The following is a 13361-nucleotide window of genomic DNA, read 5'->3' on the forward strand; positions in this document are numbered from 1 at the left end:
GGCAAAGATCTGCAAAACTTTCAACACTTAACATAAGTTTGCCATCACAAAAGTTTCTTTTTGCTATTACCAATACGTGAACTTGCCCTCTCTATTTCTATATATTCTTCTTCACTGTTTACAGTTGAGAAATTAAATTGATTACAGTAGCTTAGAGAGGCTAAATAGTTTTTTTTTAAAGCGAAGCTTTTCTATAATTATGGTCTGTCTGTCCGTCCGTCCGTAATGGATAGCTTTTTTCGTTAATTTAGGCATGTTAGAATTGTCCTATTGATTTCAAACTTTGCATGGTGATTCCTGTAGTAGTTAGGTACGATTTAGAAAGCGTAACAACTCTATAATCATTACCAGAATGTCCGTACGTCCATTTTAAACATGTTGATTTTTTTACTTTTTTAGCAACTAATTTTTATGTGATATAATAATCAGATTGATCTGATTTTTGGTATACTGATTCCTGGGACAACAAAGTACAATATTGTAAGCGAAGCAACTCTATAATCAAGTCATGAAAATGTAAGTATGTCCATAAACATTATTCTGTATCAATTATTATTTACAATTTTGCTTCTACTCTTATACATTTATATTCTGATTATTCAGTTCTGATACTATACAAGTGTTAATGTCCGTTTGTCCTACCGTTTCAGTGCTTCGCTTTTATGGATGTTGTCATCCTTGTTTTATAAGATAATCTTGTTGTATTCAATGTCAAAGTGATTTTTAATTTAAATTTATGTGTATTAATCAAAAGAAATTTATTTAAAAATTTTCCATTGGGTATGGCTTAAAATGTTATGCCTAATTTGAAATTAAGGTCTATTACACCTTAATGATTTTAATATTTTCACTATATTATATATGTATGTGCCCTTGTATTCAAAAATTAAGTAATAGGATGACTTTATGTATTAATGGATCTGGTCCGATCGTTCAACCATTTTCAGAGAAGATTTTTATTGGTTCTGGGCTGGTTTTTGATTATTTAGAGCGGGGAGGGGGAATATATCATATAAGATATGGCCTGTATCTAAAGTGTTAAAATATATGCCCTTAATTTGCTCTAATTAGTTTTTGAAAGTCTACTAACATTTTTGTCAGCTCTGGTCTATTGCTAGAAATTGCTATTCTAGTCTTTTGTATATTTCAGTGCATTTCAATTTTAAAAAAACCTAACTGAGTATTAAACTACCTATAACCTTAAAAATCCAAATAAATTGTACTCAAATCTGTATTGTAAGTTTTCAGTTTTTAAACCAAATAAATATTAAAATAGTCATTTGTAAATTTTATTACTTTTTGTTTACATTGCTGAAAAAAAAATCTAAACAGTGGCGTGCACAGGATTTTGCCAGGGGTTACATCCCACTAATACTTATAGGGTGTGAGCTTTAGGGGGTGTATTATAGAAATGAGTGTTATTTTAGATTACCCACACCCCTTTTCTGCATGCGACTGTTACAAAATGAGTAGCTTGCCTATAAATACAATTTATTTTGTTTTTAAAAAAGGTATAAGAAATCAAAGTAATAATTTTGGGAGTTATACAATATACATAACACTTTCCAACTATTAATTTTGCTATCCTTGTTGTTATAAGCCATAATACACATTTATGTCAACATAAACTAAATTTTACGCCAGAATTTGTTACAATTTTTAATCCAAATTGCTTTTAACTTACACAAAATTTGAACATGAAAAATTATAAATAAATAGAGCAGCTAATATTAATACTAGCCTTTGGGAAATTGAGGTGATAGGGGGTTAAATTCGAAACTCCCCATATTATTTTAGTCTCATAAAGAAAAAGTATAAAAATAAAAGAGGGACATTTCCTTCTACACTGTAAAGGAAAACCCTATCAGTTTAGCAGTTTGCAAGTTTCTTCAGTACAGACAGACAAAGAAGAGATTAAAGGCAGAAAAAAATACTATGCCTATGAATTTCCTTAATGCCTGGCGGAAATGTTGAAGGCAAAACAAGTACGTGATGTATTTAAATGTAAATAAAAAATCACAAAGGAAAATGAAGCTCCCAAAATAAACTAAAATATCTTTGTGTGCTAAAGGCAAACACAGACCAAAATACACGCACAATGACGGAAGCTTATTAGATTCTTAAACTTGAAAGGGAGTGTGATGATAAAATATTTGGTGGTTGCATTTATTTGATATCACAAAAGCATTTGATAGTGTGGCACACTTACATTCTTTACGAATACATAAATGTTTATGCAAATTTTTGGCAGATATTTTGCATTGGAAAGGAAACAGAATTATTATTATTTTCTCAAGTTAATCCCATTTTTACTTTCATATGAGCTGTATTTTAAAGGCCAAGACATTGCTCTACTTTTGATTCAATGACATCTTTGTCAATGACAAGAATAAAAAGATTCTTATGACCTATTTTGTAAATTCTATGACTAAACACTTCGTTGATGCTAAATTCTATCACTTGAGGTAGACATAATCTAGTTATATAGAGTGGTTGAGCTATTAAAAACCTTTTTTTAGATTTAAAAAAAAATCTTATCCTAATCTTAACCTAGAAATTGAACCTATTTGGTATTCCAGAATGAAACTACTTTTACCTTTAAAAGAATTCACGCCAAGGAAATTGAAACATTTATCTTTTTACTGAATAACAAAGAATATGTAGGCCAAGAATGGAGACTATCTATTGAGTAAACCTATCTATTTTGATTGTGGAAAAATCTACAAAAACGAATTATTATAAATCTCTCAAAAGTTTGGCATAATAATTTTATTGTTTATTGTCAAATTACAATGTAACAAATGGGTAACCCACATCTAAAACTGGTTTTAGAGCAGTTTCATCATAAACATGTTTTTATTTAATTATAATATTTTCTATTCTTTTCTCTTTGTTGGAAGATAAGATTTCATTTTAGAATATGGCCAAAATTATAAAGAATGTCTTCATTTGTTAAAATATACACACTAGAATTAAATTATCATTCTTTGTACTATTTAAAATAGTAAAACATTTTAATTGAAATAAATATCCATGATTTCTTAAATACTAAGATTGTAGCTCTAATGTAAATTCATGAAATATAAAAATTTGGAATTGGGTAGAAATATCAAGGGAGGGAGATGAAAATAGCAGATTGAGAGTTATTTATGTTCTTATCTTTACCTAAAAATTATACCCTCTACTATGATGTTTTAGATATTAACTGGGGGAAGATAATTCTCTTGTTCATTGTTAAATCCCTGTAGCCCAGAAAATGTTGAAGTCTTTATTATACAGACCCACTTTATTTACAATTTCTTCACACAGTTCATTTTATTTTCAATATACACAAACACAAACTCTTTTGATTTGAGAGTCTTTTGAAAAAAGATACAAGGACAATTTTGTTCATAAGTATCATAGCATTAGTGGAAGTTATAGCTTGTGTAAAAATAGAACAGTAAACTGTTATTTTTAGAATAGGTAAAAGTAGAAAATGTAGTAAAATTATATAAAAAGTCTTGAAACATTGTAAGCTGAAGTACTTCTAGGAGTGACAAATGGATATACTGACGGAGGTTTGGACATATCCTAATAATAGAGTTGCTACAATACTCATAAATGAATGTGGTGGAATGTGAAATGAAAAAATGTTTTGACTTTTCTTCATAACAACTTTTATTTTTGTATCATAGAGTACTAGAATATGTAAAATGGGAGTGAAAAAAGGTATTTCTTCAGGTGAAATATCCCTGCTGTTTTCCTAGTTGACATTTGTTGATGAAATATCCTAAATAAGAGGAAATAAAGAGAAATAAAACAATAAGGCAAGTTTCACAAACTAGCAAATAAAACTCAGAGTTTAGAGTATATTCACAATGGTCTGAAATATTTTTTTTAAATGAATGGAAAATAAGCATCCCTCTTAAATATTTCAATTATTACCTTAGTGAATATAGCTTACATTTAATCAAATTGTCTTTGTTAAAAAAATAGTTTATAAATCATCTATATGTTTAAATTAGAACTACTATTTTTTTCAATTATATTTTGCACAATTGCTGGATTTTTGTGACAACTGAAGGCAAGCTCTCTCTGCAGAGATGTTGATGGTATTAAACAAACAAAAACTCGGCACTACTAAATTGACTTTTCCATCGTGCAAAGGTTGACTACTAAGTGGATATTTAATTTTTCCTTGTTCATGAACCTTTTCAAATAAGAAATTTTTGCGCACAATTTCTTTCCGCATTTGGAAGAGTGTATTTAGATGATTTACAAGATTGGCAACATCCATATATAAGTAATGAAAATTAAGATATGGATGTAAGAAATTTTCCTTACTACTACATCCAATCAAACATACAAACCAGGCCAATAGTTAGTTTATGGTAGCTAAACTACTAAAAAATCTTCTCACACATTTATTATTTGTATATGTGTACTTTAATACTTACATACATGATACGTTTATAAATAGATTATACCTGCAAAAGTTTATTAATAATAATCTTTTTATAATATATTGTACTTATTACTAATTTTTCTTTATCTACAAAGTAAATACATATTCAAGATTTATGATTTTTTTTTACTTTGTCACATTAATGAAATTCTTTTAAGGGACATGTATTTTGTACCTTAAAATGTATTTGCAGTAAATTTTACAGCCAAAAATAATCAATAGTCAAATATTTTGCGTATTTTGTGTCTTTTGGTACATGTTATAAGTGTTATTAACAAGGAAAAAGCACAATATTTTGAATAAGAATTGGAGGTTAAAACTTTTTTATATACAATTTGCTTGTTCTTGCCCATGTGTAATTTTTTAATCAAGTTGAACCTAATATTTTTCAGGCATTGATCTATGTAAATAATTTTCTTTTCTTAATAATTCTTGTTATCCAGTATGAGCTGCGGTTGGTTGCTTCTGACAACTTGAATGAAAACTACACAAAAGTTGTCATTCATGTCAAAGATGTGAATGACAACCCTCCAGTCTTTGACAGACCAACATATGAGACACAGATTACTGAAGAGGATGACAGAAATTTACCCAAAGAAATTTTAAAGGTTACTGAAACTGCACCCATCCACCCTGTCTGTGATTATAATCCCTTTTTAGAAAAAGGGTTCTGTATGTGCATTATATTTTCATTTTTTTGTAGCTTTAGGTTGTGCTGTTTTTTTGTTTTATTTTAGGTTTTAAGTTCTTATTATTTTTGTTTTGTTTTATTTTGTTATGTTTTGTTTCGTTTTATGCATGTTTTTTTGTTTTGTTTTAGTTTGAGTTAGAGTTAGTAGCGTCTGATGGTTTACATGAAAACTATACACAAGTTTTCATTAATATTAGGAATGGTTTTAACAACAACAAATATTCTACATTTTAAATCAGTAAAATTATTAAACCAGCTTTATGTTTTGTTTTATTTTTATAGTTTAAAGTAAATTTGATTGAGATTTTAAAAAAATGTTAATTATGGAAGTTATTAGCATACAGTTATTCAAATAGTTAGATTTCTTCATTTGTTTTAAACAAAATGTTACTATTATTGATAAATTTTCAAAAATGGCTCATTTTTTTATCATCTTTGAATTTTTAATAGCATGAGAGTCCATAAAACATTAAACCATTGGAGCCGCAGAATCCTTTTCAAACCAAAATAAAAGTTTTTTGCTGTTTTTGAAGTGCCTAGAGTTTATAATTGTGTTACAATTGATATAAAATTTAATTTGTGAAACCATTCCTAATATTATTGTGTGTGAAGGGATGTTAATGACCTTCCCCCTGAATTTGAAAGCTCCACTTATACAGCCACTATTTATGAAGAAACTACACATATTATTCAGCCTATTCTAAAGGTAATTTGAAAGGAATTCCCGCAGGGTTTAGGGCTTTGTAAAACATTTGAAAGTAGGTAGAGTATTGGAAAATCAAAGGGATTAGAAGCTTACACAATAATCCGTGAAATTGTAAGCAAGCTTCCAGTCAAACGCGCTTATTAAGTCTAACTGTTTTTAATGTTGACCAAACACATAGTATAATTAAACGCAGATTTGAACAGTTTGACCCGATAAGCGCATTTGACTGGAATCTCACTCACAGCTTTACGGAATTTTGCTAAAGCTCTACTATTCCCTTTTTAAAAATATTGTTGCTTTACCTTTAAGAATTTATGAAAAAAGGGTACTTTACTTTTATTTTCAAAATTTTCCCTGTAAATAAATATATTTTTTTTATGAAAATATATTGTTGATTCTTGTAGAGTAATTTTTCCAAGGTTTATGGGACTATTAAGTTTTGATAGCATCCAATATTTGTTTATATACAAACATTCAGGAATGGAGGGGACATTGGGCTGTTTATTACACTTGTCCCCAAAGTCTTTTAATAACAATTTCTTATTCGATGGCTTTACTTACAATCTTGGGCACTTTTCATGTTTAATTGGTTGGTTCATTTAGTTGAGTGTCCAAATGTTTAACCACAAATTGTAAACTACAGAAGGGGTAATTTTGTAAATCATCAATAGGGATGTAAACCAATGTATCGGCCATTGTCTTATCCCTTTAGATCCCTGACAAACATTGCACATTATATAAACATCATATATACTTTAAAAGTAATAAAATACGTCTGTTATATCAAACCAAACCCACTTTTTACTTATCTTTGAGGGGTAGCTTTTAGTTATCATTAAAAGATGAAATAGACTTTTAAAATGATTTTCTTCTAATTCTTTTAAATTTTTTTGGTATTGATTATTTTTAGAGGATGTATTGATATATTACTATGCTTATATCTTGTCCTAAACTTATGAATTAAATTTTGAAGTTTGCACTTTGTATGTATATTAAGCTTGCATTTTGCCAAAGTTTAGTTGTTTATGTTTTCATTTTGTTCTTTTCATAGCTTAAGTATCACTTTAAAGCATGTTTATTTGTGTTTGTTTACTTTTTTTCTTTATATAAACCTTTAAATATTTAAACTATTATTTTGCAATTCCTATACTGTCTCATGTCAGTTAAAGAAACATTTTTTAAAATCCTCAATTGATATTATTTTCATACTTTTTTTTCTTATTTTATCTTCTTTTTCTAAAAAATATCTTTGCTCTTTTTTTATGACAAAATTGTCCAATTTCATTATCAATAGCTTTAAACAATTTTATTTCTACTTGAAATTACAATGAAAACTTATTGATCTTCATATTTAGGTGAAAGCAACGGATGGAGATAAAGATAGACAAGAGAATATTGTTTACTTTTTAACTGGACAGGGTATTGATCCTGATAGGCCGGACCAATCCAAGTTTGATATCAATAAAACCTCTGGAGAGCTCTATGTTTTAAAGGTATGAATAATTTATTTTATGTTTGATAGATGCGAAGCTAAAATAAAGCCAGGGTCTGTACGAACATTGGCTTGTCTTACAGTCCCCTATACAAATTACATGTTAAACAAATATTCATTGAAGTTTTTAACCTATATTTTCTTAATTGTACTATCATCAAGAGAAAAATACCCTATTTCATCACTTGTTAATGTTTCTTCCAAGATATACTTCTAAAATTAGAATCCTGTTATTTAATTATTGTTGGTATAGACAAAATTGTCCTTTTTATAGAATATATTAATTTTTAAATTATCTCAAATATTCAAATTATTAATGTATTGTTTTTTAGCCGTTGGACCGTGATGAGCCTAACGGACGGCCTCAATGGAGATTTACTGTATTTGCTCAGGTATTGTCATTGATACAAACACAAAATAGTTTGAAGATTTAATTAATCAGCAGTCATTTCTTGCTGCTAAATAATTATGTGGGCTCGGCAGCTGGGGTCAGTCACCTGCAAAATCTTTTTACAATATTAGCCACTACGCCCCCAAGAAGCCTCTAGGGGCCTTTAAGTTGGGAAGGCGGGAAGTCCACACCCCTATTTTTAATTAAAGAAAAAGACTTTTTGAAGGGAGTGCATTTTTTGGGAGGGTGGAGATACCATCCCCCAATTAGTTGAAAACCTTCCCTTAACCTATAAAAAGCTTTACTGTACAGGAGAACCATATTGGTTCAGCGATTTGCGAGATCCTTCGCTACAGATTAAAAACTTACTACTGAACAAAATAGGATAACAATCTGTTCGCTCAATAAATTTTGATGCACATAAATGGTTATGCGCAGCTGCTAAGCTTAGTTTATTTATATAAAACTATTTTTTTAAAAAGTAAACTGAAATATTTTAGGACGAAGGAGGGGATGGTTTGGTCGGTTATGCAGATGTTCAAGTCAACCTCAAGGATATCAACGATAATGCACCGCTGTTTCCGTCGGTAAGAGTTTTCAAAAGTTATATTTTCTAGTATCGCAGCTACTCTATAAAAATGTATGTATTCCGTCTGTCCGTACCTCTGTCAAAGTGTTTTAATAAATTACCTATTTATCTTCTGAAACTTAATACTTGCTTAAGATATATATTGCCAATCTTGCCAAGATTAGCCCCTTATTTTAATCAAGTTTCTAAATATAGACCTCCCCTTGGGGCAAGTTTTTTTTCACGTTTCACTTACTTTGTCCTTGAAAGGGAAACTTTGTGGATAAAGTTCAAAGAGGTTTACAAGTTTTTACAAACTGATCAAAGAAAGATATCACACAGTAATATCCTCTCAGTATGGCTTTGAAACCGATTAATATCCGCTGGATTAGAACCGGTTCTAAGCCATACTGAAAAATTATGTATCTTATTATGTCCATAGAATTTTACCTACAATCATCATATTAAAGCCAGTTTTGATACCCCGTGCCTTCGGCATCTCGGGGCTAACAAAGCTAGTTTTAATCTTATAATTATACATTTTATATTCGTGAAAAGCTGTTTATAATACGAGGCGATAGGCAAATATCTATTACGGCATCAGCGAAGCATTTTAAAATTACTTTTAAAAATATTCTTGGTAAATAAGATATATTGAAAATTGGTCTTTACACTTCTACTTTTATTTCGCTGTGAACAACATTTCTTATTTTTCTCAAGGATGCATTTTTCTCTTACAACTTTTTATCATGATAATAATTATTCTTTTGAAAAAATTATGTTAATTATCATATTATAACATCAAAGATATTATGCATAGCCATACTTTAAATACATTGTTAATCTATTTAAACTTAAATAGAAATATTATAGAGTATATGTGCTACTAAAAATTCAAACACAGTTTATCTTTAGTTTAAAATCTGCATTATTCATAATTTTAGGGTGTATATTCGGGGAACGTGACCGAGAACGGTACAGCGGGCATGATGGTAATGACCATGACCGCTACCGATTACGATGACCTGAACGAGGGCACCAATGCAAAGCTTCGCTACTCCATCGAGAAGAACGTTATCGACGAACTTACCGGCACGCCTATATTTGAGATAGAAGAGGAGACTGGTGTCATCAAAACGGCGGTTTGTTGTCTTGACCGTGAAAAAACGCCGGACTATTCCATACAAGTGGTGGCGATGGACGGCGGCGGGTTGAAGGGCACGGGAACGGCGTCTATACGCGTCAAGGATATCAACGACATGCCGCCGAGTTTCACGAAGCAGGAGTGGATTACGGAGGTGGACGAGACGGACGGAAACTTGTTGCCGGACGCGCCGATTTTAACGGTAACGGTGCATGATGAGGATGAGAGCAATAAGTTTCATTACAAGGTAAAATTTGTTTTATAATAAACTAGCAGATGCTCCCCTAAAGTCCTCTAGGGGCACACTGAAGGAATAGTTATAAACCTTTCCTGAATATTTAAGAAGCATAACTGTAAAGGAATCGGTTCAGCGGTTAGGGAGATCCTTCGCAACAGATAATATATAAAATTCCTACTTTATATAACAGGATTAGATACAAAACTACTGTTTGTTTTCACATAAATTTTGAAGAAAAAAAATCATGTAAACGTAAAAAAAGTAATTATTATTGGGAAAAACTAACTGAAATAGCATAAGATTTTATTTTAAGAGTTTTTCTTCAGATTTAAAACCCCCAAACTAAATTTTAGGTTATTGAGTCCAGCGGTTTTGGGGCAGACAAATTCACGATGGTTAGAAACAATGACGGCACAGGATCTCTAAAAGTTGTGCAACAACTAGATTATGAAGATACTCTCCAGAGACAAGGATTTAGATTCAGGTAAATATGTTTTATCTTTTTTTTTGCCAAGGGAGATTTTTCTTGTTAGGGTAATAAAACCTTCTCTTGATCTATGAGAAGCTTAACTGCAAAGGAAAACCATATCGGTCCAGCAGCTAGTGAACTCTTGAGTTAAATACAAACAGCCATCCTTTTTCTTTTACATAATGCATTATAGACACTTTCTGGGGAGGGGACAACATTGGAAAGTAAATTACAAAAGTACCAAAAGCTTCCATGGCTTTAAAACTTCGGGCTGTTTCAAATTAGCAGTGTCCAAACTTTTACATAAAAACTTTAATCCACAGAAGGAGTAATTTTATTTACCATAATCGGGGGTATAATTCAATTTATTGTTCAATGTTCATTGTCTTATCCCTTAAGGTACCTGCTACATAATTATATTTGTCTAGGATTCAAGTGAACGACAAGGGCGAGGACACTGACCACGACAAGTATCACGTGGCCTACTCCTGGGTGGTCGTCAAGCTCCGGGATATCAACGACAACAAACCTGTCTTCCAGAGATCCAATATTGAGACTAATGTGACAGAGGATGCTCCTATTGGCAAGGCTCTGGAGAGGTTCCGCGCTACAGATCCAGATAAAGGTAATAGTATTTAGCCTAAATAGATTAGGTATATTCATCTCAATATTAGTATACTTATATCTAAAATATATACAAAAATAGATTAGCCTATTGAATTACATCGGCATTTTTTACTTTTTGCTTTATTTTTCTTTATAGAAATAACATTTGCCTTTTAAAATAGCATTATCATACAATTACATATTCAAAAGAAAACTATATATATTACAAATTTTCGATTTAACGTCAATTTTATTTTAGGAGGTTTGAGCAAAGTTAGATATGAAATAGACCGCGCATCTGACCGCCGCCGACAATTTGCCATCAGTGAGGACGGAACGGTAACGATTCAGCGGGCACTTGACCGGGAACAGCAGCCGACTCATCAAGTCAAAATATTGGCGATTGACGACGGTGATCCACCTAAAACTGCCACCGCCACGTTGACTGTAACGGTTGATGATATCAATGACAATGCTCCGAGATTTCTGAAGGATTATAGACCTGTGTTACCTGAGCACAGTGCCCCCAGGAAGGTTGTTGAAGTTCTGGCTACGGATGATGATGATCGGTGAGTACAATATTTTTGAGGGGGATAAGAAATGTTCCCACATATAATTACTCGATACACATACATACAACTACTATATAGAATAGAGCAATAAGTATATCATCATGTCAAATCCCTCCTCGGGTTAAGCTTACGTTAGATAAATATCTTATTTTATGTCTCGCTTTAGATAATTTTATGACAGTAGAAAATATCACTATTATATTTTATTTTAAAAAACATACCCTAAAAGACAGACCAAAGTCAGACAGGAGAATAGAATGATACGAACCCTAGCATATAGAGCGATAGGGGGAGGGGCTTTTATTTCAAAATGAAATAGCCTAAAACCTTTCTGGAACCTATGTAAATCCTTTATGAAACACACAATGGTTCAGTTGTTAGTGGGATATTAAAACTCAAAAAGCTATACATGAATGGAGGAAACCAAGTTACATAAATGTACTTGATGTAAAAATGGTCATTTGTGAAACATTTTACATTTTACGTAAATGGAATGTAAATTATTTCACATGTAGCTAAGCTGCAATAATGGTACCAAATACCCAGTACTACAAGATTGTACGCATGTTTTAAAAGTAAAGGGCAATTAACACCTAAAATTAATGATTAGGTCTTGTACTTTTTTTAAACAAATCATTTTAGAAATATTTATATAATTCGAGAAAACCTATTTGTGCAGAATATGCACCATACAAAATAGAACACTGAATTTGTTTGTCATCGCAGAAACTAGAAATATATGTATTTATATATTTTACAACTATTAAATGTGACTTATATGAAAAAATGTAGCACAGATACAATTTATAGTTTTTTTAATGGAGTCTCATATACAAATAGAGCAGAAAAGAATATTCTATTTTAAAACTTTATAATTTAAACACAGCATTGAGAAATACATTTGGACATTATTGCCCTTGTTTACAAATAAAATGAATTATTATGTTATGTGGAAACTGTATTTACTTTTATACACTAATGCTGCTTTTTGTCTCACATACATGTAATTTACCCAAAGTTTTTAACATTTTTGCTAAAAACTTTGGGTACTTTTGCAAAATCTTGATTGGTTTGTACTAACTGGCTGTCTCCAAACCTTTTGATTATAAAAGGGTAATTATGTTTATCATAACTGCGTTGGTTATTTTCACCAATTATTAATCTTGTTCCTTAAGATCCCTATATTGTTATTAATGTAATTCTATTTAAGGTCCCGTGGTAATGGTCCGTCATTCATCTTCCGAATGGACGCCAATGCAGCTGATGTCATCAGAGCCTCCTTCAAAGTTGAACATGATTCAAGTGAGTAATTTTTTTAGAATTTACAAAGAATTTTAATAAAGAAATTATAGTAACAATATATCTAAAGCTTTCTCAAAAGGGGCGATTTGAACAGTTCAGCAGTTTCTTTTATAGATATTTTGCTAAAGACGTTTGTAATGTTTATTAGCATAACCTTATATTAAATGTACTGTTCATGATTGTAATGTTGTTTATTCTAAAGCAAAAGATTGATAGACTAAATGAATTCAGTAGATTTTTAAGAAGGGGCGTCGTGGATACTCAATAGTCAGAGTCACGTACATAATATCAGTACTACCCTTTTCCCAAGCTCTTATGCGGAGAGCGTCAATCATTACTGTAACTTAATTTGGGATACCATACTTGGCCAGGGAGCTTGCTAGCCCTAGTGGCTATACAAAGTGTAACAGCCTACACCATGACTACTTAGGTCCAACCCCTATGAAACTATGGCTAATCAAATCAAGTAGATTTTCAGAATTTTAACCCTAATCTAGGCCCAGATTTCCCTAGAATTTAGGGTCGAAACCGCAAGTAGGATACAATAAATACAATTTAAAATTTGACCACATCAAAATGTTGAGAGCAAATAAAAGAATTTCTAATAAAGAAATTTCAAACATTTTGGTTTTAACATTTTCATTTCTTTTCACAAAGTCAAAATCTTGTTAAAATTTTAAATAAAAATATTTTCTTTTTAACTCGTATGTAGCTTCTTTATATTAGATAGGCTTA

At 30.9% G+C, this 13361-nt stretch overlaps 1 protein-coding gene across 7 annotated transcripts in view; it reads left to right on the forward strand.

Moving 5' to 3' along the window:
- Positions 1–13361, forward strand: part of CadN (neural cadherin) — a 69815-nt gene that overhangs the window by 40279 nt on the left and 16175 nt on the right. For 6 of the 7 annotated variants that reach the window (XM_080164886.1, XM_080164885.1, XM_080164889.1 and 3 more), the window contains 9 exons: positions 4891–5055; positions 7200–7337; positions 7669–7728; positions 8228–8314; positions 9240–9686; positions 10031–10161; positions 10575–10771; positions 11012–11321; positions 12535–12626. In XM_080164886.1, coding sequence (XP_080021012.1) covers positions 4891–5055; positions 7200–7337; positions 7669–7728; positions 8228–8314; positions 9240–9686; positions 10031–10161; positions 10575–10771; positions 11012–11321; positions 12535–12626 — 1627 coding nt within the window. Of the gene's footprint in view, positions 1–4890; positions 5056–5267; positions 5334–5748; positions 5845–7199; positions 7338–7668; positions 7729–8227; positions 8315–9239; positions 9687–10030; positions 10162–10574; positions 10772–11011; positions 11322–12534; positions 12627–13361 lie in introns of all 7 variants that reach the window. The other variant, XM_080164888.1, reaches the window with a different exon arrangement.

The sequence above is a fragment of the Acartia tonsa genome, chromosome 6, assembly GCF_053477335.1.
Source record: "Acartia tonsa isolate MP-2025a chromosome 6, ASM5347733v1, whole genome shotgun sequence".
Classification (NCBI taxonomy): domain Eukaryota; kingdom Metazoa; phylum Arthropoda; class Copepoda; order Calanoida; family Acartiidae; genus Acartia; species Acartia tonsa.